General features: G+C 39.5%; 1 protein-coding gene across 13 annotated transcripts in view; it reads left to right on the forward strand.

Moving 5' to 3' along the window:
- DENND2B (DENN domain containing 2B) overlaps positions 1-26,494 on the forward strand; it is a 155,040-nt gene that overhangs the window by 47,359 nt on the left and 81,187 nt on the right. For 10 of the 13 annotated variants that reach the window (XR_012056233.1, XR_012056234.1, XR_012056235.1 and 7 more), the window contains one exon: positions 21,236-21,340. The exons of 2 other annotated variants lie outside the window; for them this stretch is intronic. Coding sequence is in view for 8 of the 11 variants with exons in the window: in XM_072929630.1 (XP_072785731.1) it covers positions 21,261-21,340 (80 nt within the window). In the remaining 3 variants the exon portion in view is untranslated. Of the gene's footprint in view, positions 1-21,235; positions 21,341-21,477; positions 21,581-26,494 lie in introns of those variants that run through there. One more of the 13 variants, XM_030273819.4, reaches the window with a different exon arrangement.

Genomic DNA, 26,494 nt, shown 5'->3' on the forward strand with positions numbered 1-26,494 from the left:
AAAACATGGAGAAAACAAAAAGATAAAATTACAAACATGGAGAGCTCTCTTTCTATTGTCTATCTATCAATCTTGATTCCTAGAAGGATCTGTAATACCAGGATTTTCCCCTCCTATGCAGGGAAGATAAAAGAAAGGAAAGAATAGTTGTATAAACAAGATAATATGACTAATAAAAAGGAAGGAGGGCTTTTTGAAGTAGAACATAATTGTAGGCACACAGTCTGTGGGAAGTGGGAGTGGAGCTGGGGCTGAGCCTCAGCCCCCATGGGCACAGCTGTGAGAAGCAGATGAGCAGCACTGACAGCGATGAGCCTGGAGTGCCCAGGTGTTACCAATCACCAAAGGGACCAGAGGGCTCACAGGTGCAGTGCATGAGCAATGAGGGGTATTAAAAGTTTGGGAAGAAGGGCAGACACTTGCAGCCTTCTGATGTGACATGATGTTAATTTGTATGGGAAGCCTTCTGATGAAGTATGGGTTGAGGCTTTCTGAAATGGGTTGTTCTGAAGCTGTTCTGTGTGGGTTGAAGCTTTCTGAATTTGTATGGTGATACTCTGTGCATAGTGGCTGTCTCAACTGTGACCTATGCTGTGGTATATTCTGTGGCACATAATTGCCCTTTCCTGAATAGAATCAGATCTGCTTAGAAACATTCAGTCCATCTCTGAGGGGGATTGCAGACAGGATGCAGCTTTGCTAATATTGACAGAAATTGGGTTTTTTTTAAACTGAAGTGGTGGAACCTAGGTCTCTCCATCAGAAGGTTATGAGTTGAATCCTGGTGCTACACTAGGGATGCTAAAGAAAAAGGAATCAGGATGTCTCTGACAAAATTTTGTCATTTGCAAATAGTAAATTCTAGTTCCTGAGGGAGTGGTGAGACACTGAGCAGGTTGCCCAGAGAAGATGTGGATGCCCTGTCCCTGGAAGTGTTCCAGGCCAGGTTGGGGGGGACTTTAAGGAACCTGGGATACTGGAAGCTGTCCCTATCCATGGCAAGAGAGTTGGGACTAAGTGATCTTTAAAGGTCCCTTGTAATCCATACCATTTGATAATTCTATACACTTTGTGACACACCAAGCGCAGTCAGTGGGAAGATGAAAGGCAAGGGATGCAAATGGGTTTGTTCTCAAGGGATGCTATGCACTTCAGCACAGCTGGGTATTTGGTGAGGGAACACCTTTGGTTTACATTTTTAACAAATTCAAGTCTCTCTTTTGAGGAGGAAAAGGACTTCTTAAGGACAAGGTGTTGCTTAATGAATGAAGTATTTCTATGCAAGACTGCAATTCTGTTGTGTTTTTTGGCATTGAAAGTAGAAAAGGCAACATTTGAGGACACTCAATCGGAAGGAGCTGACAACCATTTTATAAGGTATGACCTCTGTATGTAGGCTCTGCTGGCAGCAGTGGTGTGCAGCATTACCAATCATGTTGTATAATCTTTTGTAAAACTACAGCAAAATGAAGCATTAGGTGACTCATGAAGTTTACTGCAAAGTTTTCTTTGTCTCCTGGTAACAGCCAGTCCCAGCAATATACATCTTCCATTGCACCTTTGCAGGGACAGTGTAAGAAACTGTGTGGGTGACATCACAGCAAACTCCAATTGCCACAGTGTTTGAAGAGAAACTACTCAAGTGAGACCAACATTTTCAGTTTTGTTTGTATAGTGTTCACTGTGCTAAGCTTTACTGTGCTTCTGAGGTAGTGATGTAATAATTGGGCTAGTAAAGTTCAGGCCTGATAATCACCACTGTTAAACTGAGTAGAATATTGCCTTTTTCTAGCTGTAGCACTTTTAGAGATACACACATTTTGAGTCTCAAGAGGTGTTAACTATCTTTTGGTTAAAAGGAAAGGTGAATGAGTCAGTGCATATCAATTTTCTTGACGCTTTCTCCCAGTCCTGTCATAAATCTGTGGCTAAAAATGCAGTACTTGCAAAATCTCTCTATCCTGTATCTCAATGGGACGTTTGCATTTCTGTTGTTTTTCTACAACCAGCACATTTCTGTTAGCAGTTCAGGTGGGAAAGTAGAAAATCAGAATTATGAAAAAGTGCTTTGTTTCTCAGCTGTCTACATCCTACTTTGCAGTTTTCATTCTACCTTGAAAATATCCCCTCAGAAAAATGAATCTAAATCCTAGACAGTATTCCTGTAAAAGCAACTGAGTCATTGCAGCTGTCTTAGTGACTGAGATGAACAGATAGCTAGGAATTTGCTGTAAATCTATGTTACACCGTTTATTGCTGTTTCTTTTGAGTGTAGCTATACAGGAAGAAAGCAGACAACTATGCTCTGAAACAGTTTTTTTGTGTTTTTTTTTTTTTTGCATTTATGTAGTAGCAGGCAAAACAAAAAATAGTGTGACTCATAAGGAGTAAGGTGGAGAATTAAGAGATTTTTTTTTTCCTCTCCTTTTTCCTCTTTCATCATCAAAACCTTCCAATCAACACATTTTTTAAAGCAATTCATGTTTCACAGCTAAGTGTTAAGTTTCCCCCACTTTCAGTAGCTAGGTGGATCATATATTTGCAGTTTCATAGTTGAGGTTTTATTAATAATCTTGTGTATTCAGGTAAAAGTAAACTTGGCAAATATCTTTGTGAGGGAGTTGCAATAAATCTGTGATGTATGCAAAGCAGCAGATAACGTCTCAGCAAAGTGTGTTTGTGAGTAGGTGATTATACAGATTTTTCCTCTTCCTCTCTCCCTAGTAAAAAGGACTATATGCAAAGGGAATGTGCAGGATACTGTATTTAGTTCCCTTCTTAATCTGAAAGCTGTTATGGGTGGGAAAAAATTGCCTGCATTTCCAATTGTGGGAAAGACATGTGGACAAATGCCCTGAAGGGCAAGAGGTGTATACAGCTGTCAAGAAACAAGGGAAAAAAGGCATTAAAACTAATTGAATAATTAGCTCTCATTCAAGCAGTGATTCATAGAACTTGGTTTTGGCTGTCTTTGGACAGAAACTTTGGAAGAAGCAGTAGCCAAGAGATGATTGAAAATGCACCACAGTTCTCTTGGCGTATTGCCTTCTAAAATAGATGGTGAAGCATCTCATTGGAGCTGTTAGCTGCTGTGTTAAAAATGTTTCTTAGTCACAAAGAGAGCTACCCAGAGATGAGTTTTAAAAAGACATTCTACAGCACCTCTAGTCAAAGCAGGGTTCATTTTTAGTTGTCATCCATGCTGTCAAATGACTGCTTAGTGTCAGTCAAAGAGAGGTGGAAGGCTTGAAGGGATCTAGACTGTTCTATTAGGTGGCTAGGTAGATAAAATATATCAATACCACACAGAGGAGATGTGGTAGTGTCTCTGACTTATCAAATGAAAAGCTTTTTATACAGGCATGTAAAAGTTTCGTTAATAGTTAACAGATTAAAAAATGTTACTGTATAAGAATTCTGTACCTTATGGCTTTCATAATTTTCTTCGTCTTCATTTAAAGGTTTATGTTAACTGAAGTCTAGTTCCTACTTCTCCATGTACTGTGGAAATCTGATTTGTGGTGTGGTATGAGTATATAATGATCAACCTAGAGATTTCTGGTGCAATAAGATCAGTGAGGATAAATTCGTATTTAAAAATGATGTGTTAAATCAGAGATTGGATTGCTAGATCACATCCTTGGACTGAAGGACCAAGTCACCAATTTCCTTTCCCTTTTTCCAGAAAAGGAAATTGTTCTAGCCCAGAAGTTGATGGGATGTTTTTTGTAATTATTTAAATTGCTTCTATCTTGTTGTATTCTGGCAGCAGATGCTTCTTTCATCTTGCTGTATATGGAGAAGTATCAATGAAAATGTTTTCAGCTCTGCTGCAATTTTTGGAGTGGTCTTTTTGCCAGAGAAATATTGTTAAACACTGGAAAACTGTAGAAAACTGGTGCAAAAAGCAGTGACCCTGTAGATTGAAATTGTTCATACCAGTGTTGCTGAATCCTAAATTCCTTTTTATTTGAGCATCAGAGAGTAATGTTTACCTAGAGAATCCTGAGGAGGGTCCTGAAACAGCTCAAAGTTTAACTGATGTAAATAAGGCTGTACCTTTGTGGCACATCTCAGCTGCAGAATATGCAATTCCTGGGAAGCTCTGGTTATTTTTTGGGGGGGTTTGAAGTTGTCAGAGAGCATTACTGTGATTTTACACAGGAGTAATAGAGCTGGGCTGCTGCACAGACAGTCTAGTAGTAACTTAAAGACAGAGCCAAAGTCTGAGACCCCACTTATGCTGTTACTGAGCTAAAAATTTGAGATCCCACTTATGCTGTTACTAAGGAAAGGACCTTTCTGATGCCTTTCCAGCCCAGACTGTTGAAGCTGTGTGTGCACAGTAGGTTTTCTTTTCTTTTAGCCATGTGGTACATAACTGGACTTGCTTCTTCATGTCTCTGGGCAGTTGGATTCTGCTGTATTTTCTCTTTATGGATGATCCTGGTTGAAAAGTCTGCTAATCTCCATTGGGCTTGACAGAAAAGAATGTTAGGGATATGATTTTGAAACTGAAAAGTGCAGCACTGTAATAAATTGTGTCTCTCTGGTTGAACATGAGGATAAAATTCATTCCAGACCCTGTGTTCAAATGGAACAGTTTATGAATGGAAGCACAGCCCCTGGATTGTATTTCAGCATTAGTCTCTGGTTTGGAATTGTACTGTTTCCAACACAGACAAGGATATATATTTTATAAACTTGCGTTCTTCCGCTCTTCAGATTGTTTGAGGACAAAATCTCTTGTGCTGGAGTTGGCGGTGGATTATATGCCATAGGGAAAATATTTTAGCTTTTTGAAAATAGCTTTATATTTGGTTGAAGGAGAATTGGCAAATACTTAAGAGATATCATATTTGTATTTCTTCTGCTTTACCTTAATTTCTTACTAGCTACGTCTTGTTTTATGTTCATCATCTCTGTCCCAGCTCTGCTGCCTGTCAGATGGGGACAACTCTGTCAAGTGACATCACAGCCATGTGTGCTGTCATTTGAGCAATCGGTGTTCAATGAGGGGCACCAGCTGCAGTGAGTGTCAATTAATATTGGTTGCATTCAGATGGGCAAGATGGAATTCAAGGCTGGTGTAGTTATTAAAGAAACAACCAAATCAAGAAAAAACAGACTTAAGCAGCACCTGATAGGAAACTAGGAGTCTTGGTCTGTTCCAGCCCCTGCTGCAGAGAAACAGCAGCTGAGTAATAGATGCTTAAAGATGAAGATGAAGCCAAAACCCCCTGTCAGTTAACATACTGTGGTTTCACCCACTGCTTAGAACTGTTTAGTTTAAAACCTCTCAGATGGTTTATGTTACAATGTTGACAGAAACAAAAATGAGATGCAAAAAGAAAAGCTTAGGGAAAAAAGCTCAAGGTGTGATTTTACATATGTTAACTGGAAATTTAATTTTTAAAAAAATGTATTCCTTCTCACTGGGATATTTAAAGACGATCCTATAGCTTTGGCTGAGAAATGTTTACTGATGTATAATTTCTTCATTTCAACTGACAGTGTTAGTCTTGGATTTACTGATTAATAAGGAGGTGAAAGACCTTTGTTCAAATAGGATGCTTATTCAGTCTTTCAAAACATCAGTTCCTCTTATTTTTTTAATAATTTGAAAGAATTAAAAGGAGGATTATAACAAGGCTTCTTATTTCAAGTAGAAAATTGTGATAGAGCTACAGCAGCTAGTTTGTAACATCAGATGGACTGAATTTTTCAGGTACCCAAATATGAAGGACACATGAAAACAACTGTTCCAGCAAAAAAACCTCTGGAGATGTTCAAGCCCCACCCTGGATGAGATCTGTGGAACCTGCTCTAGGTGAACCTGCAGCAGGGGTTTTGGACTGGATGGTTTTCAGGGGTACTTTCCAATTCCTGTCATTCTGTGACTTTTATAGCATGCTTGGAAATTGCAAATATGTTTTCCAAAAGAGGAAAATTCAGGTCAATGATTCTGATTATGATAAACTAACTCAGAGGGAAAGGACATGTGGAGCCTTGGCGCTTAAAAGTGAAAGATGGTACTGAGCAGTCTGATAACTCTGATTGCTCTATTGTAGACTTAGAGAAGTGGCATATTTTTTATTTTTGGACTTCTGCTCAGTAGCAGTGCCAAAGAGAAATTTAGAATCAGTAGAGCAACTGGAAAATGAATTGATAAGGACATTAAGGTAAGACTACTGTTGAGAAAACAACATCATGTTGTATGGAGCTTATTAATGAACTACTACATAAGTGTCTTGAGACTACTTTCATCCACTATCTCCATGAAAATGTTCATTAAAAGGAATATGCAGTTAGATTTGCTCCCTCTATACAGCTGAGTTGGTGATTTTTCAGACTGCAATAAAGGAAATGGCATGACAGTGTCATCACCTGAAGGTGAAGACAGCCCAGGTGGGCTGAAGGCAAGCAAACACAAATTTTAACTAAAACCAATCTTGTCACAAGAACTATGGACTACATGAAGTGGAGAGCAAGCCAAGATTGCTATTGTGGCTGATCCTTCAAGTCTCTTATTTAGTATGTAGGAGAAACACCCTTCCCTTCAATTGCTGATTATGATTTAAAATTTTTCTTGTTTTCAGTTTTAGTTCAGCTTCTTTTAATAGCCCTTACTGTTAAGAATATGTGTAGGCAACACAGTGGGAACGGATGTTGAAAGTCTTTTACTGATGCTTTGAAAGCTGTAACACAATTGAGATAAATTAGTAGTACCAGCAGCCTGTGAACTTTTCTCAAGAATGTTCTCTTAAAACAGAGGGTAGGAATCTGGGTCAAATCCATTTGTTAAGTGATGTACTAATTTTTTTTGTTGTTGTTGCCAAAGCGTTAGTTTAAATAGTTATTTGTCTGCATGTTTCTATTCTTTGTTTCTTAATGGAAGCATTAATGTGTATTTTTTAAATGCTTTTCTGTTCATAAAGCATGACTTGAATATTTTCCAAAAAAATTTTTAATAATAGTTTCTGCTGAAACTAGTTCTTGGGGGATCCATTTGCTGTTTGATAGAGGAAGTGTGGGTTTTCTTTGTTGTTTATAGTGCCCAAAGAGAACTTTAATTTTCACCCCCTAACAGACCCTGAAATCCCATGTTTTGCCCAGGTCTCAGAGAGTACTTAGTGAGAGTACTGTGTTTCTTGGCTAATCTGAACAGGGCCATTGGACCCCTTCAATCAAAGTCAACACTTCTTTTCTACTTCCCCATTCCTTATAGAGAAGAGTATTTCTAATTTAGTCTTTGTTTCTCCTTAGATGGTTGAGTTTCCAGGTGACTGGGTAAGTCAGGCAATAGTAATAATAGAAGCTTTGCACTATATAGTGCTAGATAAAATAAAATAACCATCAAAAGATAAAATTTATGTGAAACAAGTAAAATGCCTGACTAAATTAGAACTGAGTAAACACTTTTTACCTTGATTTACCTTGACCTTATCACTGAATTATTCAGACAGCTTGCTGTCTTAAATCTTCTATATGATCTGTGGACATCAAAGCAATCTTGTCTAGCAGCACAATGATTAATGGGGCTTGGCTGAAGGAGGGTAGCTCTGAAGGAAAATATTTAGCTGGCAAGTAGCTTTTACTTCTTCCAATAGAAAAAGAAACTTTTTTCTTAAAAAGTATTTGCTTCTCCTTAACATGGGCAAAGTACCTTGCTGACAGTGTTTTGAAAGGCTTCTGTAATACTTTTAATGAGATTGTTATGGTGTTTCCTCATGTGGAATTTTGGCTCTGTGTTTTTTTGTCTATTTTCATTGGGCATTCACTTGTGGAATTACTCTGAAAACGTGCTGTATTGAATGACATACACTGAAAGTCTCTCTCTTTTCTTGTAAGAAACAAGATTCCTTTTGCAACCTGAAAGCCTCTCTGTGTGTGGCAGGAGTGAAATAACTTCTGGGAAACATGAAGCTCAGCAGATGCTCTCTTGAAGGTTCCTGTGCAGCCATCCCCTGGACTGACTGCTGAGCTTATTACTTTTGTGTTGAATGAGTTGTCTGCTTAAAGCAACACTGAAAATTAATGCTCATTCTAGCACTTGTACAGCATCATGAAATACACAAGATGCAGAAGAAACAGCTTTTCCCTCCCCACAAATTATGTGTAGGGAAGGATGGATTGATTAAACTCAGTGCAGTGAAACAAAATGCTGGGTAGATCACTGTGCATTGACTCACCTTTAATTTTAGATTTAAATGTTGTGCTGTCATATAAGAGCATAGCCATAGTGGGCATCTGAAAGGACTCACTGTCAGCAGCCAGTTGAATTTCAAATATGCTATTCATATGATTCTTTCCTCCCTCCAGCTGTTTCCACAAATTGGAAAGGCTTTATTTCAGTCTATAAATGCTATTTCCCCATTGTTCATGCCCACAGATATTTTCTATGCCCAAATATCCATCCTCCCAAGAAAAGAAATCCTGACCCTATAAAAGAAGGCATGTGGAACGATCCTTTGAGGAGAAGGTCCAAAATGGCACAATATTGGCTTTGCCATCTGCAAAGCTACAACGGCTGGTATTCCTCTGTTGTGTATCTGTGGGTGGACACATGGGGCACAGAGCAGAATATGAGTGGGGTGTGGTTGCATTTCCAAAGAACTCTAATTTTTTGTGTTGTGGCTCCAGCTTTCCCATTAAAACTGGAAGGGCCAAAACTCCCTTCTGTGAGCATTGAATGGAGTAGTTGCTTGATGCTTTGTTACAGCATGAGGTGAATTTATCACATGCACAGAAACTCCAACTTTATTGGCTTTTTGATGAAAAGACTGATCAAAGAGTTGAGAAAATGCAGTTGTCTGAAAGAGCAGAGATAATACCTTCAAGCTGCCATAAAATTAAACTGCAATTTGAAAAAAAAGCCCTCGAAGTTGAAAACATTTTCTCACATTTTCTTTAGAACCTCACCTAGAACACAACTACTGTGAAGAATCAGCCAAAGTGAATTTCATGTTTTTCATACTTTTAGGTTCCCTGGGATAAGAAAAAAGCTTCTTAACGTGACTTTTGTAACTTAAACATAGGATAAAGAAAACCTGTTGCACATGGATGTCTGACCATGCATTCTTCTTTAGGTTAAATGGGAGAATATTTGTCTGGGGAAAATGAGGTAGGAGTTCAGATATTAAGTAGTAGGCACACACTAGAAGAGAGAGGCAATTATTCCATCAGGAATTCATACTTTGTAGGAACCTGTGAATCCTGGTGAATTTATAACACCTACAAATTTCAACACAAATTATCAATTAGAACATCTCATCCCTAAATTGTAAGATGAGTTGCTAGTCACAAAAGGTATTTGAACTAGATTGATAATCTTATGAATATTTACCTTTTGGAGTTGTAAAAGGCTTTTTTTTTTTTTTTTTTTTTTTTTTTTTTTTTGTAGCAGGGTGGAATCTGCTGTCAGTCAGCTTTTGACCACTACGCACTGGGCAGAGGTACAATTTTATCTGCCTCTATAATACAAATCACCTTCCTGACACCACAAAAATGTTCATAGATATTTATCTACCTTTTGGAGCACTAGGACAGAGTTGTGAATGAACTGTGGCCAAGTTCGTGGTACCAACTGGAAACCACATGGAATCTGGCAATGCAGACTTCATGCCAGACAAAACTGTTTAGTATCTGTCTTGAATGTTTTGATTTGTTCATTAATCAAACACAAGTGAAAATACATTCACAGAAAGCTGATACTGAAGAGTTTCTGAAGATTTTTTTTTTACCTTAAAAGATTTAGTTCTTTTGTGATGATGGAATTTTTAGTAGGAAAGTGTTGTTTATACTTTATTGTGTGTATACTTTATTCTGATCAATTTACTTACTGGAGAACAAGTTTTATTTGTGAAGTCTACTATCAATTTATTTGCTATTGTGTGTACAGTACCTCTATGTGTACCAATTTGTCTATTTGTAGATGCACATTTTAAAATTCTGTTACCTGGTATTGGGAAGATGAGTGTGCATGCACCTGAACTGAAGGAGGAACAGTGAAAGGAATAGGAAACAGGAGAGAAGTCTGAGGTGTAATTTCCTTTCTGGTATCACCCTCTATGAGCAGTAGCAAAGGAGTGCCTGAAACTAGATTTAAGGTGAGAACTGCATAAGCATAAACTCTATGAAAGCAGAATAGAATTGCAGTTTTCCCTTTCCCTAAATGACCTATATGTTATCAGAGAATAAGCTGATTTGGAAGGAACCCATGAGGGGCATGGAGTCCAACTCCTGGCCCTGCACAGGACACCACAAAAGTCATGCCAGGTGCTTGAGGACATTGCCCAAATGCTTCTGGAGCTCTGTCAGGCTTCGTGCTGTGACCATTGCCCTGGGGAGCCTGTACCAGTGCCCAAAGACCTCTTGAGTGAAGAACCTTTTCCTAATATGAAGTCTAAACTTTCCCCGACACAACTTCAGGCTGTTCTATAGTAGATCATAGCAAAATCTGTTTTGACATTTTTGCTGTGTGTAGACAGGTCCATCTCTGAAGGTCTGGTTGATGCAGTTATTGTCTACAGTAACTACACTTTAAAAGAAACAATAAAAATATTTTTGTATAGGGAGCAGACCCAAACTGGACTGCTGCATTCTGCTTAAAACCATAGGAAAGAAGAAAAGAAAAATGAATTCCAGCTTTAGTGCCAGTGCTATTATAAAGCTTGGTCAAATATGGACTCTGATGACATGGGGAAAGTTTGAGTCAAACTCTGCTGTAGGCTCACTTGTGTTCGAAGTAAGAGAGCTTGTGTGTTCAGATAATAGATTTTATACCCTGGCCTTCTTGTGAAGAAGATATTTCCATACGGGTGCTATACCAAATTTACCCTACTGTGTGTGGAATGCTTTCTGCTTGGCAAAAGGTCAAAACATTCCCTGCAAGGGAGAAAGGGCTGAAATTTTATCTGATCAGAGTGTTAATCTGTGTCCCTTAGGCTTATCTTGTGGCTGTTTCTGTGTTGCAAGGGCAATGCTGCATGTGCCTTTTCAATGAGATCATTGCAAAATAAAATTGCTATTAAATTATATTTTACTCACAGTTTTGAACTGAGCTAACACCAGTGCTAAAACTTTGAGTAGAAGTGCTGGTGCCGGAGCAACATTCCAAATGCTGTCTGGATAAAATTAATGATTTCACACAAATATTTCAGGTTAAGGTTACATGTTTCAATATTGTTAAACATAAGTGGTAGCACATTATGGCACTGCAGCCAACCTGGAAACAAGAAATGAGACCCTATTCCTGCTACACACTGGCTACTTGTTATTCCTGGACACATCCATCTGACTGTAAGGGCATGGGATCACATTTTCTACCTGACGCTTTCTGAGGCTGTGCTCTCCTGTGCCCTCGCTGGCACTACAGCTGTTAAGACTTGGATTGCAAGCAGAGAAGTGGGATTTGGGAAGCTTGGGAGCATTCTTCAGAGGCCCGTGTGATGGGGGCAGTGATTGTCTGACAGCCCCTGTGGGTCCCTTTCACCCCAGTCTGAGAACGAAGCAGTTCAGGCTGTAATGCTCTTCTGGGTCAGGTTTACTCCTGCTCTGCGGGCTGTGAAGAGAGATTGTTCCCTCAGCAGAACTCTCCAGCACAGTGAGTCTATTCAAGCCTGCATCTGGGAAGATATTTAGTGCCTTCATTTATGAAATTCCTATCATAGAAGTGCGAGTTCTTTGCAACAGCAGCCGGTCTCTTGAGAAGTCTCCAACATGTCATGTACAGAGCTGCCTGTAAATCATTTTCATAAAAGGAAAGAAGAGAAGCTCTTTCAAATCATCAAATACCATCTCCCAGCATGTGAAGGTTTAAAATATATGTGATATCATTCATGGTTTGTTTGTGGATTTGTTTCTGTTTGCCTCCTTCTAGCCCCCTGTGGTTTCCTCCTGCCACTCTGGATGCAGCGTGCATGGGAGCAAAGCTAGAGTTTCTGTGGTTGCTGCTTGATTTTCTATCTCTGCTGGGAAAGGCTGCTACTGCAGAAATCCTCAGCAGAAACTCCACTGGCAGGAGCCACTGTCCAGAGTGGTTTGGTGGCTGCAATCAGCTCCAGTGGGTGGATGGGGAGGTGTTTCCCTGCCTCCTCCTACAAGGAATGTTAAAACAGGTTTAAGTGTTTCCAGTTGTTTCTCTTGCTAGTGATTGGAGGCCTGATGAAAGGTGATTCATAACACTTTTGCTTGTGGTAGTTTGTTGAAACTTTCCTTTCATGCAGATGGAAAAGGTCAGTGCTGTGGGATTTGAACTCTTTCCTTGGGAAAAGCGCCTCTGCTGATGGCTGTGTACAGGTATATATGTAAAAGTATAGGCTGAACCATAGGTGGGAAGGTACTCTCTTCAACTCACAATCAGCTTGTGACAATAAGGGAAGAAAGCTTATTTACATGGTTGTTATAATCCAGGGGATATTGCTGAGGACCATAATATCATGTAATTTTCAATACATCCAGTTCTTCAGCATTTTATCTTATAAAAATATCCTTTCTAGGAAGAAACAGTTCCTTCTCTCTGGGATCTTACTGGCATTTTTTACATGTGTGAAGGGCAACTCTTGAAATTCCTTATGTTTATTCTACTAGTTTTTCAGTGTAGAGTCACACTTTCCTTTTTTTTTTTTTCTTTTTGGTTTTAGTGTGGAAGAGTGAAATTCCAGCAAGGCTGACTTAGTGAAAACTGAATTAGTGTTGATGGCTGGAGAGAAATGTAACTTGATCTTCTGTCTCCAGCACTTGAATCGGGAACTGAAATAATTGTTCTAAGACTCTGGTCAAGTTGCCAGAAAATGGAGCGGCGCTTCTGCCAGATGGTCACCGCAGAAGTGCCAGACATTCCTCCCCTCTTTGAGCTTGCAAGTGTGTGTATTTGAGAAGGAAAATACACACAGGCAGCAGGGAATTGAAATGCTTTTCTCCCTGAGATGCTTGCTGAGTGTGCAGGGCTGTGCTGTGGGCAGCATCCATAGGGATATCAGTGTGTGATGGCTGGCAAAGGGATGCATGCACAAAGGCTTGAGCACAGGAGATGTTTCTGTTGAGCAGTGACATTAGTCACTCTGTCACACAGCTTGAGAGACAACGTGAGGTAAATCCACTAGAAATGGGGCTGCAGGGCATGTCATACAGCAAGAGAAACTAGTTCAGTGCCTGAAGGAGCTGTGGCTCACTGGAAGAGATGATGTTGCCTGTCCACTGCTAAGCCCAGCTGTACTGGTTAATGATTGGTGCCTTTAATTGAAACCATTGTGCTCTGCTACAGTTCTGTCTTGTAAGAGCTGCTGGTGCCATAAATCTTGTTTTTTCCATATTAGAAAGCTGTGTTCTTTAGGGATATTTAAGTATCTCAGACTTTTTTCCTCCCTGCCCCCATTTTTGTTGCTATAGCTACTATAATTTGTTAACAATGGGGATAAGAAGTAGTTTGGTGTGCCTAGTTTGTTATTGTCATTCTGCTATATTGTCATTCTGCGAATATTCTCTCAATTATTTCTCCTCTTCTGTTTTTCCTCCAATCTCCCTTAGAACCAATTCTGTAAAGAAACTGCAGGAATCTAGGAACTAGATTGCAAGTCTCCTGCAATCACTGCAGGGCTGTGTGTGTGGGGGGGGATGAGGATTCTACCCATGAATCAGGGACTCAAAACTTGAATTTAGATTTGACATTGGGTTTGTGTAGTGAATTACCAGCTATGCAGACCCTGAGCACTTCTCACTCTCATGGACTTGCACCTGCTTTGCATGACTGCAGCAATTTCTGTCTCTTCTGGTGAAGTCTCATGTCAGTATTGCAGATGCATTTTTCTTGAATTATTTAAGGAAAAATTCCAAGTTTATTCCATGAGGAAGATTTTAGCCATGGAATGAAAACTTCCTGGGCCATGAGGAAAGGTGGGCTGTTTTCTCTTGGGGACACAGGGGGGACACAGGGTGGAGGGGAAGAAGGGGGCTGTATTTCTCTTCCCACCTGGGGTTTCCTATTGCCTTTTCATCTTTCTAAAAAATCTCTTCACTTTCTTGTTTCCCATTTGTGTTTTTCTCATAGTACGTTAGCTATCCTTCACCTCACCTTTGCTCTAGCAGTCTTGAACTCTTCTGATGTTTGTCTGGACCTCACCCCTCCTATCTACTGCTTCTTTTGCATACATCCTCTCTTTCAGCAGCTAGGAGGGAGGTAAGGAACTTAGGCAGGGCATGGACACACCTTTCAGTCAGGCTGCTCACACCTCGTTGCAGTTGATCATCCTGGGAGCTCAGGGGACCTGGGTTTGTTTCTTTTGGCTTGGAACATGTAGAGTTTGAAGGAGAAGGAAGCAGTAGCCAAGGTGTTCATAGATATGAAGGGAATCTGAATCAGAAAGCCACTGTGCATGAGAGAGCTGCTCATTTCCTCAAATCAGGCTAGTTTTAAGCCTCCATCTCTGAAACAGCAGTGATATATGGAGGTTTGGATAGATTCCTGAGGTAGTAGTTCCTTTGAGAAAATGGACTGTTCAGCCAGATGCCAGAATGTGGGTGGTGGGTTTTAATCTCTGGCACTGAATTTGCAGATCTTACCTCTAAGCAGGTTTCCTAAGACTGTGACTGAAATCCACGTCAGAGCCCAGAGCCTCTGCATCCTGCAGATGTTGCTTTAAGTGCAAGAACATAATTTCTAAATGTAAACAGATACCTTCCTGAAAGGTTCCTGCTGAAATCCCTAATACAAACAATGGACTTAGTTGCCATCCCATTTGTTGCTGCTAATGCCCGTGTCCAGGTTAACTTCTGGATGTACTTTGGATGCAGGGGAATTAAGATCTTCTCTAGGGGAATTAAAATCTTTTGTGTGCCTTTCTACAGATTCCCTGGGTAACTGCCAAGAGTAAAGAGACAGACCCAATGTTGTTTTCATATCTTTGTACAAGCCAAGACAACTTTGGCCAGTGTTTTCTACTTACATCCATGAGGTCTCCAACCCATACCTCATCCTCCCAGGGTGCTTTTATATCATAATATTGAGACAGTCCATGAAAATTAATAGTTTCTTCACTGGAAGCATTTGCACTTCCAGCTTGGGTATCATGGGCAGGACCTGCTTCTGGGAGATACTGGCTCAGAACAGTCACTAACACACAGTGATCTAACCAGAAGGAGATTCATGGTATCACCACAGGTCAGCTCCTTACCTTACTGAGGTATCCAAAGATGATTGCCCTTCCTCCCATTATGTGTTATTAAAACACTTTGCAAGGCATATAACTGCTAATAATTTTACAATTCTTACTCTAGGAGGGCTCTGAGTGGGAGCCATGTGTGCCTGAAAGTCAGGAAGGGAGGTGTGCTGAAAACTCCGGGCGCAGAAGCTTCTGTAGGATGGCTATGACCAGTGTTTTGCCTCAGATGAGGCTCTAACAAATCAAAACCTACAGCAGTTGCAAAGCCAGGATGCTTCTCAGCTGTCTAGCAGACTTTGTCAGTCAGCCTTGGTGAGAGGAGCATTCAGTCATGGGCATCAGCTCAACTGGGAAGTTCCTTCTAAGACTTACTAAGACTTTTGTCTTTGTTTGTTCACTCTGTAAATTACATTGGGATGTTTTAGGGACTGGTCACACCCTGTGGGAAATACCAAAGGACATGTTCTCATCTCTATTTCTCATCTCTTTCTGTTTTCTCATTTATTGCATCCTTTGTGACACAAGAGATATTAATGGAAAAGAATCTTTGTTCCTCAAAGCTACCCAACTCTCATTCCTTAGCAAATTTATAATTTCGTTTTTGTGTCACAAGAAGCAACTCATTATTGTGCAAATGGTGTTGATGTCGCTATTAGAGCATTATGACTTCACTGAGGAGTAAGCAACAGGAACAGGTGAGCTCCTGAGACTTAAATGGTTGTTTTTATGCAAAAATCCTGAGGATGAAGGGGAAGAACAAAGGAAGAATAATACCAAAGAATTGTGATATGTGTTGGGCATAGTTTCTAAGTAGACCCTTTCTACCCTGGTATCTCAAATCAAGATATTTAAGCTTGAAATAGTCAATGTATTTTTTAAAACCCAACCCTTTTCTTTAGCCTACACAGGGAAGGACTAATTTCTGATTCAATAACAGACATATTTTCTGTTCATGCCTCCTTCTCTAAATGTCTTCCTTGTTTTTCATGTTGTTTTCCTTCCAGTTTGGAAGCTGTGGTTGCCCTGGGATTGCTAAGGGTAATAGAGGAGCTTAGCCCTAAGTTCTTATCTAGTTCAGGCTTGGACTGAATCTAGTTCAGGTTTGGACTGCAGTGTATTTCAAGTGAGGTCTGTTCTCTCCACCAGGTATTGTCCATTTTCAATTAAGGAGTGGGGGAAGAATAGCTTGAGAGAAGATAAATGAAGTAATAAAAAGATAAAGTAGGGCAAGGAAGACAGAATAAAGGCACAAAATAGGAAAGAACAAGAACATCAGAAAAGGGAAAAGTATTTTAAGTTGCAGAAAAACAGGAAAGGAGGGTGAAGGATACATGGAGAGCTGTCTTTGCTTTAGGCAGAGTGCCTGGGGGAGGTAACTTCTTTCCCCTCCAGTAAGTGCTGCATCATCAGTTTCCCAGTAGTACCAGTTCAGTTCAGTGGACTGAACTGCTGAGAGAATGGTTTGGGCATTGCAAGGGTCAATGACAACCAAGTTCACCACTCCTGCTGGTTACAGTAGGAAGTTTGTGCTAGAATTAAAGTTGCCACCTAGCTGTGAAAGCTTAGCAGAGAGACTGGTCACTGACTTGGTTGAAAACAGGCTGTGGATTACAAGGAGGGAAATTTTGGACGAGACTGTGGAGTAACCCCAGTCCAGAGAACAGGTATTCCTGATGGAGTTCTGGTAACAATGTTCTCAGGAGTCTCTGCAGGTGCCCTCTCAAGGCAGGAGTCTTTAAATATTTTATTGGACTTTCCAGTTTATCAGAACTGATGTTTTTCTGGGAGGACATAATTATCTGTTTTACTGGAAGGGAATAGGCAAATTGCCACAAAGCAGGCTGCAACTCCTAAGCAAGAGTTCAGCTGCACTACACCTCTTGACATGTGGACAAATTCCCTTAAAGCACTCAGGAAAGCAAATTAACATGTTTAGCTAAATTCTTAATGGCTAAATGCATTCTATTACCGCAATTGTTAAGAGAAAAATAAGTAGACACATCAATTATTATAAACATATTTGTGAAAATTTGTATTTGTTGTAATTTTTCAAAAACATGAGTTTGTTTTAGTAGCCTGCAGTTCTTCCCTGTTATGACTTCCTGTTATGTCTCCAGGTCTCTGCCCTGTGGGGCAGACCAAAGGAGTAGTATTTTCCAGATCCCAGATCAGTGGAATTTCAATCTGCATGAAAAACTCAAGATCTCAAGTAGATTTCAAGGCATGTTAGTGATAATGCCAGGAGAGGGCTTGGGAACTTACTTTCAGAGGCTCCCTTCTCAAGTCATCAGACACCACATGTAAATTCTTCTGGGTTCAGTGATACTCACCTTCCACAGAAGGAGAGGAAGGAATCAGTTCTTGAGATGTGCTAACTGATGTACACTGTGTATTAGAAAGCAGAAGGTTTTCTTGAAGCTATAAAGCAATTTAAGCATTCTGTGCTGCCTTGACTTTCCAGGTGCTTGCTCCAAGCCTCACTCCTCAACCCATTCCCATTCTCAGCTTTCAGTGAAAAAAGACTTCCACTTTTTCAGTAGTGAGACTGAGAGTGGGTGCTTCCAAAGTGTTGGGAAGCTTTAGGAAATTAAAAATAATTTTAAACTGCAGAGGGGAGGAGCAGAGGATTTACCCCTCCTCCGCTAACACCTGTTAACAGAATTAGGCATTCAATGGTGCTGTATTGTTTATTAGCCCAAAGTGGGATGGCTTTCAGTGCCCCATAAAAAGACTTCAAGCCATAGTTGAATTTAAAAAGTGTAAGTATACCATTAACAGGGAGAAGATGGTCCATAAGGAATATTCTATTATTGGAGCTTTTTGCAATGATAAAGATCTGTTAGGAAGCATCCACTTTGTAGCAACCCTTTTTAGTCAGGATGCTGAACCTTGCCTGGCACGAGCAGCAGATCCCATGTTGCATCAGATAAGTTTTCATGTTTGTCTGTCATGTTTAGGTTTTGATCCTGATAAATGGTTTGTGGAAGTTTTAGGCAAATTGATACAATGTTTCTACCATTTGGGCTCATTAAATTGACAGTTTGAGAGCTATCCTAGTGAAATTAGTGAAACCATGTCTGCAGCACAGCACAAATTACGGCTAAATAAAAGTTTCAGAGGAATTCTTTACATTTATAAATAAAACAGAATTCTGCATTTTTAGACCAGGTTTGTTAGACGGTTTATGAGACAATGCAGAATCTGTGTGACATGATTATTTTTGGATTTGTTTTTAATAGTGTGTTACAATACTTGAGAGATTTTGGTTTCCATTGCTTTGTGTAGAATAATTTGCAAATACTGTAAGGTGGAATGCTCTCACCCAAGCCCAGGGGATGTGATTCTGACCCTACAAAGATTCAATAAACTTGCAGCCTGTCAGACTCATTTGAAGGCTCTAAAATAGTTTTCTACATAATCTTAACATTTAGTTTAGGTTTTCTTTTCTTGTTTTTTTGAATCAGTTTTATTTTTTTCCCTTTATTTTTGTGGTGATGTGGAATGGTGTGTGGGTGGGTTTCTTGGAGTGCTATAAGTCCTTCCTTACAGGCACCTCTGCAAATGGCTGAATACTTTTCTGCCATGCTCATGTTGTTTGCATTTTTTTCGGCATATGCTGGGATGATACCAGCATCACCTGCATTCATATATTCATCCAAAATAAGCTTTAAAGGAAAATTGAAAAGTCAGTTGATACCACCATATATATCACAGTCCCAACTGCATGGGAAGGAACACACCTATATCGGTAAATTTGACATATCTTGAGAAATTGTCTTTAGGAACTCAATTTATCTTTAGTTGAAAACAAACCACTTTGTTTTAGTTGACATTTAAGGTGGCTTTGAAATGTAACATTTAAATAATCACGTATTTTAAATGTTGATGATGATGATTTCTATCAAGCTTTGACATACTTTTCTTCCCGCCCCCTCACCCCCCATCTGAGTCTGCATTTGGGAAAAGTGAACTCTCAAAACCAGCAGCATAAAAGCACACTATATTTTTTTTAATATGTCAGATCAGTCTCACATCTTTTTGAGGGTCTCTTCAGCTTATTTTTGTCTTGAACAGAAAAGCAAATCTTGGGAAATTAATGTTGCACATGCATGCTAACAGCTATTGTTCTCCTTATGCTGTGTTTATCTCTCTTCGTTTTCTCATATTAAGTGCTAATAAGTGATTTAGATTTAACACAGTAAAAGTATTGAGCTGGTGTGTGGAAAACATTAAAAAAACTGCTTACTCCCTGTGGAATGCACGGTCCTAGAAAGCTTGGCCAGCATTAGCAGGCTGCCTTTTTTGTCCCAAGCAATCCCTTTTCCAGTCGGAACAGGCAGTTCTGTAACAGTCCTGTAATCTTGATAATGTAATGCTAACAATAACAATGAGACACTGGAGGAATTTAGGGAGCTTCAATGTAGAAAAAAAATGTTAGCAACCAGGGGGGAAAAAAAAAATCTCTGCTTAATCTGGGAAAATTGATACAAGACAGCAGAGAAGGACAAGTAGACCTGGAAAGTGTGGTCAGCATGATTGACTCTGTCCTGGAGCTGCAGTCTGCAAATTTTCTGACAGTGTTTGTGGCAGAACTGCTTGGAATAAAGTGGTTTAGAGAATGTTCTTTGACTGTGATAGGTCTGTTAGTACAGGGATTTTTGTGTGTTGTCAGCCCCCAGCTTATGTTGCAGCATCACATTACAGTGGCTTCTCAAGCAGTCTGGACTTCCTGTGGGTTTGAGTAAACAAGAACTTTCGTAACACTCCTTATTTTTGCATTAGCTGTGCTGTTAATGGTCATACAAATTGGTAGTTCTGGTCAGACCCTGGGTGGCAGTGCTGTAAACCATGGTAGATACTTTAGTTTATAAACTAAACAGCATCTAAGAAACCACCCAAACTGGTGCCAGTAGAGCCACAGAATCCTTCATAAATGACTCCTGTAGCATCAGGTGGAGTAAATACTGTTAATTTTCTTTCTCAAGGGACTCTGCTAGCATTTTAGGAATCTTATCACAACATGAAAATACATTCCTCCCTGATTTTGCAAAATATTTCTCAAGAGATTACAATGACAGAATAAATGGCTGCTAAGAACTGTGCTTTACACTGGAGAAACATGGGATATAATCAATAGAGGAGCTAATGAGATCCCAATGATATTAGGGATTCCTGCTTTTGCATCCCTTGGATTACATCCTGGCTTTTACCCATATCATCATGTTTTTCCTTCAGTCACAATGTCACAGCATGACATTGCTATTAAAAGAGCAGAATGAAGGAAAATAAATCATGGTACTGGGCTGCTTCTTTGCAGTGTGCAGCAATGCCACAAAAGTGAGACCCATCTTCTGGGCACCTAACTTGATGTACAGGGGGAATTAAGTTCTCTGAAATTAAGTTCACCACTTTTGGGATTACCAGATTACTATAAAAACAGCTAGGAATTGATAAAGATCCTTTATATTACCCAAGGTTTTAAAAGTGTCCTAAGGCAGCTTTTCTTATAGAATCCTGAGGCCAATAGAGAAAACTGCTTGTGACATTGTCATATCACAATCAGATTTGAAAATTATATTCAAAAATCCATCATTTAATAATTTTCACTATTAGAAAATATTTCCATATCAGAGCTGCACTTTAAAGGTTAGAAAGCTTTTTTTATTCCTTGGGATAGCTGTGGTGTGGTCAAACTTCCAGCTATGTTGTTTGGAAGTATCACACAGAGCTGTTGCTGGGATCTCCACATACCCTGATGGATGGAAGAACCACACCAAACCTGTGATAGTTTGTCAACTTGGTATCAAGCTCTGCTTGTCAGACAAGCCAGCACCTGAAACACACACCTATTTCCCATAAGTTATTTCCATTTATAGCACTGGGCTGTGATAAACTTGGCTGTGGATGTGCAATAGCAGCAGTTAGAGAGTTTCGCTTTTCAGGATCATCACTACTCTGATTGCATTTTATAGAATGAGAAGCAACCCGGACTCCTGCCTTTTTACAGAATAGTAGTTCAATGAGTTAATTGTCATTTGGGCTTGTTGAGGCTTAATTGACCTTTCTTCTCACAGATATCCACATTTCTAGAAAGCAGAAATGACCATGACTGCCAACAAGAACAGCAGTGTCAACAGCAGAGCTGGAGGGAGTAAAGTGCCTCAGGACACTCTGGATAGGTAAGTGGAGACTTGCAGGATTTGTAGATTTTGAGTAAGGTTGGTCTGTGCTTGGAACAAGATGTCTGTTCAAGGGTAAGCAACCTCTATTCTGACACAAAGAGCTTTGCTGGGCTGAGGGAATTTTTTTTTTGTAGGGAGTGGAGGAGCCAAGGTATGAAGAAAGGTTCCTTATTGAACAACTGCTGCTCATGGGCTGGCTCTGATGGGAGTGATTGGAAGGAAGGACCTGTGTGGAAGGTGCTGTATAGAGCTCAGAAACTTGGGCTGAATTCCTCAGCCATGTGATTGCATGCCAGCTCTCCTGCACTGTCAGTCTCCAGCTGGTGTCTTATGTTGGTTTGGGTCACATTTCCTCTGCTGTGTCTGCCTTCACAGACCATGGTCAGACTCTCCTGTTGTAGGCCAGGTAGCAGGCAGGAAAGGGCTGAATGTAAAATACAGGGCTCATCTCTGTTCCTTTGCTTTTTTGTCCTTTCTGTAGCATTAAAATAATTTGCAAAGTAGATTACCTTTGTAATTCACAGTTAGATAAAAAACTAAACTTTTAAAAAAGCGCAGTCAAAGAAAGATGCAGAGAACCAGCATAAATTCTGCTTTTTTTTTTTTTTTTCTTTTTTTTTTAATTAGGTATATTATGCTGTGGTAGAACTCGGCAGAGGTGGGCTCCATATCCTTGGACTCTTCCCAGTTTGTGTGTTTGCCATCTCCTAGTACAAAATAGTAAAAAGATAAAATACTGAGGGCCAGGGTGGCTTAAGGAATTTCTAGAGAGATATTAATACACAGATATTAAAAACAGTTCCTTAATGATCTCTGGAGTTCTCAAGTTTATTGTCCTTCTACCAGTGCAAACAGATTGGTGCTGGGAACTTGGGTCTAGACTTTGGCAAACTTTGGACAAGTCTTTTGTTCTGAAATCATTTCCCTTTTGAATAGCTAGGAGGTACTGTGGGATACTAAGTTATTGGATAGTAGCTGTCAAATAAACTGTCTTTCCTTATCATCTGTTTAGATTAGAATTTATCAGGAAGAGCTTTTGTAAGTACAAGTAAGAGCCTGAAGCTAAGGAAAATCTTTAAGTTGCACTTGCACAACAAGGGATGAGATGAATAGGTGGTCATGCACCATTTCTCCATCCATCATTTTGCCTTATGTAATCTTCACCTGTCTCTGAGAAATCCTGTAATAGGGTGTTATTTGAGTCAACCATGAGCATTCTTCCTTTGAATCTGACTGTAAATCAGTATTGTAAGTGCTGCCATCATAAAAGTTTAAAGCTTGCAAAATATATTGTAAACATGTTCAAAGATTCACTTAAACTGAGCAGTCACTGTCTCTGTTTAGTGAGGGATTTGACTGGGCATTTGGAAACCTGCAAATGTACTTCATAATCTGTGGTAGCAGAGTTTCAGTTAGTGCTGATACTGGCATAACACAGGTGTAGCAGTCTCCTGGTTGCTAAGATATATTTTTAAGAGTTATTTTCTTGTCAATCTTAATTTTGATGATGTTTATTGTTTCAAGGTTCTTCAGTTGATGGTCTTAAGGGTGTTTTCTGACTTCAATGATTCTGTGATTCTAAGAGGCAAAGTATGATTCAGGGATATGGTGACATCAGCTGGTTCAACATTTTGTGATTCCTTATGGTCAGAAGTAAAGGTCAGTAAAGTCTCCGTAAGACTTTGTGGTTACTTTGGCTGTGATTCAGATCCCTGTAGATCATGGATTTAAATTTTAATAATAAAAATCCTCAGTGGAAAGGTGTTTTTATGTAAACATCCATACAGCTGCATGTTTTACAGGCATTAAGATTTTTGCAGTAGCTACAATTCCCTTGGTCCTCACCAGAGTGGGAATTAACTGTCATGAATCGCCAGAGCCATTTTTCCACCTGAGTTGTTTAAATGGCACTTCAGGAAATTAGGGAAAGATGGAGAACAGAGTGAGAACATTTGGGAGGATAACTGAGTTTCACCTGAGAAGCTGGTTGTGGGATTCATGGGTTTCTGCTGTGAGCACAGGAGGGGAAAAAGAACTCTTGGATCTGAAGAAAGTGAAGTATTTTAAGTAAAACCACACTAATGCATTTTTTTAAAGTTACCTGAAGTTCATTTGCCACTTATTAAAAACTGAGATTTTTGTGTGTGTTAGGAGAGAAAACTTGACTGTGCTCTGAATGGGAAAGTTGTAGAATGACAAGAGTGGTTGAAGGTAGGAAACATTTTCACTACAAGGCAAGAGTAGATTCATTTTAACTCTTCATCCTAGAAAGGATTGAAGGGGAAGAGAAGTATCTGAAATGGTATATGGAACAGATATGATAAATAGGGAAAAAATACTCTTTCAATTTAAGAACAAATACAAATCCAATGAAACCAGAAGACAAGGGGTCGAGAATCATTTGAAAAGAAGACACTTTTCAGCAGCATGTTTTTAAACCATTAAATTTACTGTTATGTGATGCTGCAATCAGACAAATCCATGGAAGAAAAATCTTCCAAAGACTTTTAGTCATAGAAATAAAATCTCTGAGTCAACAGACTTAAGCTGGTTAAGTTGCGCTGCACGTTCTTATTCTCTTCTCCAAGCACCTGCTAACTCTCATGGTCAGTGACTGAACCTTGGACCAGGAATGCTATTTTGGTCCAAGCCAGAGGGAACATTCTGATGTTGTTTGGAACAAGAGTCAGTTACAGGAAGCAGATTGGAGAAATTGTTATGCTTACAAAAGGAGACTCTGGCTTTCAGTGAACTTCCAGGGTATGATTTTAATCCTTCCTTGTGAGTCACTGAGGTGAATGCCAAGGAATGGAAGGATAGGAAAGCACCTTGTGTGGAGCTGGAAGTGACTTCTTAGCAATTCTGGCAGGAAACAGCTCTGTGAAATCTTCCTAATCCTTCAGCAGGGGACCAAGGAGCCCATAGCATGATTGCAGCTAGTGCACAACCATGACCCTGTTGCATCAAATGGGTTTGATTTCACCATAGTTATGAGGATCTGTGTAACTCTGAGGAAACCTTAAGAGAATAGAAATCTCAGAAAGGCATAGTGGTGTTTCCTTATAATGTGGCTTGCTTTCCCTTAGCAAGTGATTTAATAATTATCTGGAGTATTTGTGTTTTATCAGAAACTCTATTATTAGTATTTGTCCAAAACTTGTGTTTTCTCCAGTGCAATCTAAGGTAAATGTAGAAATGGCACTACTATCTTTGACTTAAAAATCACCACTACGCTGTACTGTATTAAAACAGGCCAACAGTTATGTCTATGAAAGAATGCCCTAGTTAGCAAAATACAGCTTTCAAACTTGTAGGCTATGTAGTATGACAGATACAAGGAGTCAAAAAAATCCTGAACAAAATAGTTATGTATTAATATATCATTATATCTTAAATTTGCAGCTCAGTTTGAGATGCTAAATGCAACAAGGACCAGTCCAGAGCTGAAAAATATTTTGTGGCTACATAATTTCTGTAAATAATTCTTAATGTCTTTATCTCTGGCTAATATGTCATCTCTTAACTCTGCATCTCAACACTTGAGCCTTCTCAACTTCTGCAGTAACTGAAGTACAGGAAGGGTTTGTTTTTAGGGGACCCCATTGATTTAGTTTTTTATCTGAGTTCATTGCCTGAGGCGTAAATAATGCCAGGTTTTGGAGATACGGACTTCTTCCAGTGTATTTGTAAGTGGCAGAATTTCTCTTTGCCTGTAAAATTTTCTGTGGTGCAGTGTGTGCCTTATCTATGGGACCCAACTTGGAGAATAGATGAGGGCTTTGGAAAGCTCAAAAACATTTTACAGAAACAATTACAAAAATTAAGTTTGCTGCAGGTAAACATTTTACTAGCATGGTGACTTTGGTAGAATATACAGAGGGACTGACGTGATGAGCTAGAATAAACATATTTCAAATTTAGTGTCTCTGAGTTTGACTTGGATAGCCAAAGCAGAAACCAGCCCTGATTCCAATTCTGGAAAAGGACTGTCTGAGGCAAACTGTTCTCAGAGGCTATGTGTCTGAGGAAAGCTGTGCCACTGGAATCACAGGTGTTTTGTCACAGTCTGGATTTTGTGATGTGGATTGTTGTCTTTCCACCCAATCTCCACAGGAAAGGTGGTGTCCTCACCAGAGGATGTTGGTGGAGAATGTTCTCCAGATGCGAAATCATGATTTATTGACACAATAAACTGGGGGCACTGATGTCAGCGAGTGCTGTAGCAAGACACCAGAGATTTGTGCAAAAGAAGGATTACATCTGCAATTTGCCATGAGCACCAAGTTACAAAGTGTCTATTCAAATAAGGCTCATAAAACTTCTTTCTAAATACTTTTAGTTGAATCTTTGAACCAAATACACTCCTACTTAGTTAAAACTGAAATCTGATATAATGAGTTGGATCTTCTTGCTTGGGAAGAACTGAGCTGAGTACCCACATACCTCTAAATAAAGGCTTTGGTTTTTATCTCACAGCAGCATGTGAGGACATTCCTGCTGTCACTGACAGTTTGTCACCCCCATTAGCCTAAATTGCTGAGATATGTTTGCACTGTCTTTGTGGCTCAGAACTTTCTCCTTCTCCAAAGTTTAAGTTAATAGGACAGAAATTTAATTGGTGGAGCTACCTTCCTGCAGTGAAGGCAATAGAGATGCACCAGAGTCTGGACTAGTATAACTAGAGACACCTCAGGAGCATTTCAGGTGGATTGTTTATAATTCTGTAAGTATCAAATAAAATAATGACTTCCATTTTTTAACAAAGTAAGCCCATGGCATGGTTACTAGAAATTTTGTTTTGGGTTGGTTTCCTGTCTCCATCTCCTGTGTACAACAGGTCCATGCTCAGCTGTTTCACATGCATGTCAAGGTCCTGTGTTTTATTACTGCATTTTTCTCAAGGCAGAAACAATATTAGAAAGGTCTTAGAAACTAAGAAAACTTCTAGAAAAATCTTAGTTGAAGGAAGACTTTGTGCCTGTGCTTCAGCCTTAAAAACCTGAGATGTATGATCACTTCCAAAATCAGTCATACTCAAGCCAAGCTCATTCAGTTTTATATCAAATGTATTTATTTATTTTAAAGTGAAATTAATTCTTCGTCCACATTACAAAATCCAACCAAAATACTTTGTTTCCCTTGAAAGGATTA

Source organism: Taeniopygia guttata, chromosome 5, assembly GCF_048771995.1.
Source record: "Taeniopygia guttata chromosome 5, bTaeGut7.mat, whole genome shotgun sequence".
NCBI classification, from domain to species: Eukaryota; Metazoa; Chordata; class Aves; order Passeriformes; family Estrildidae; genus Taeniopygia; species Taeniopygia guttata.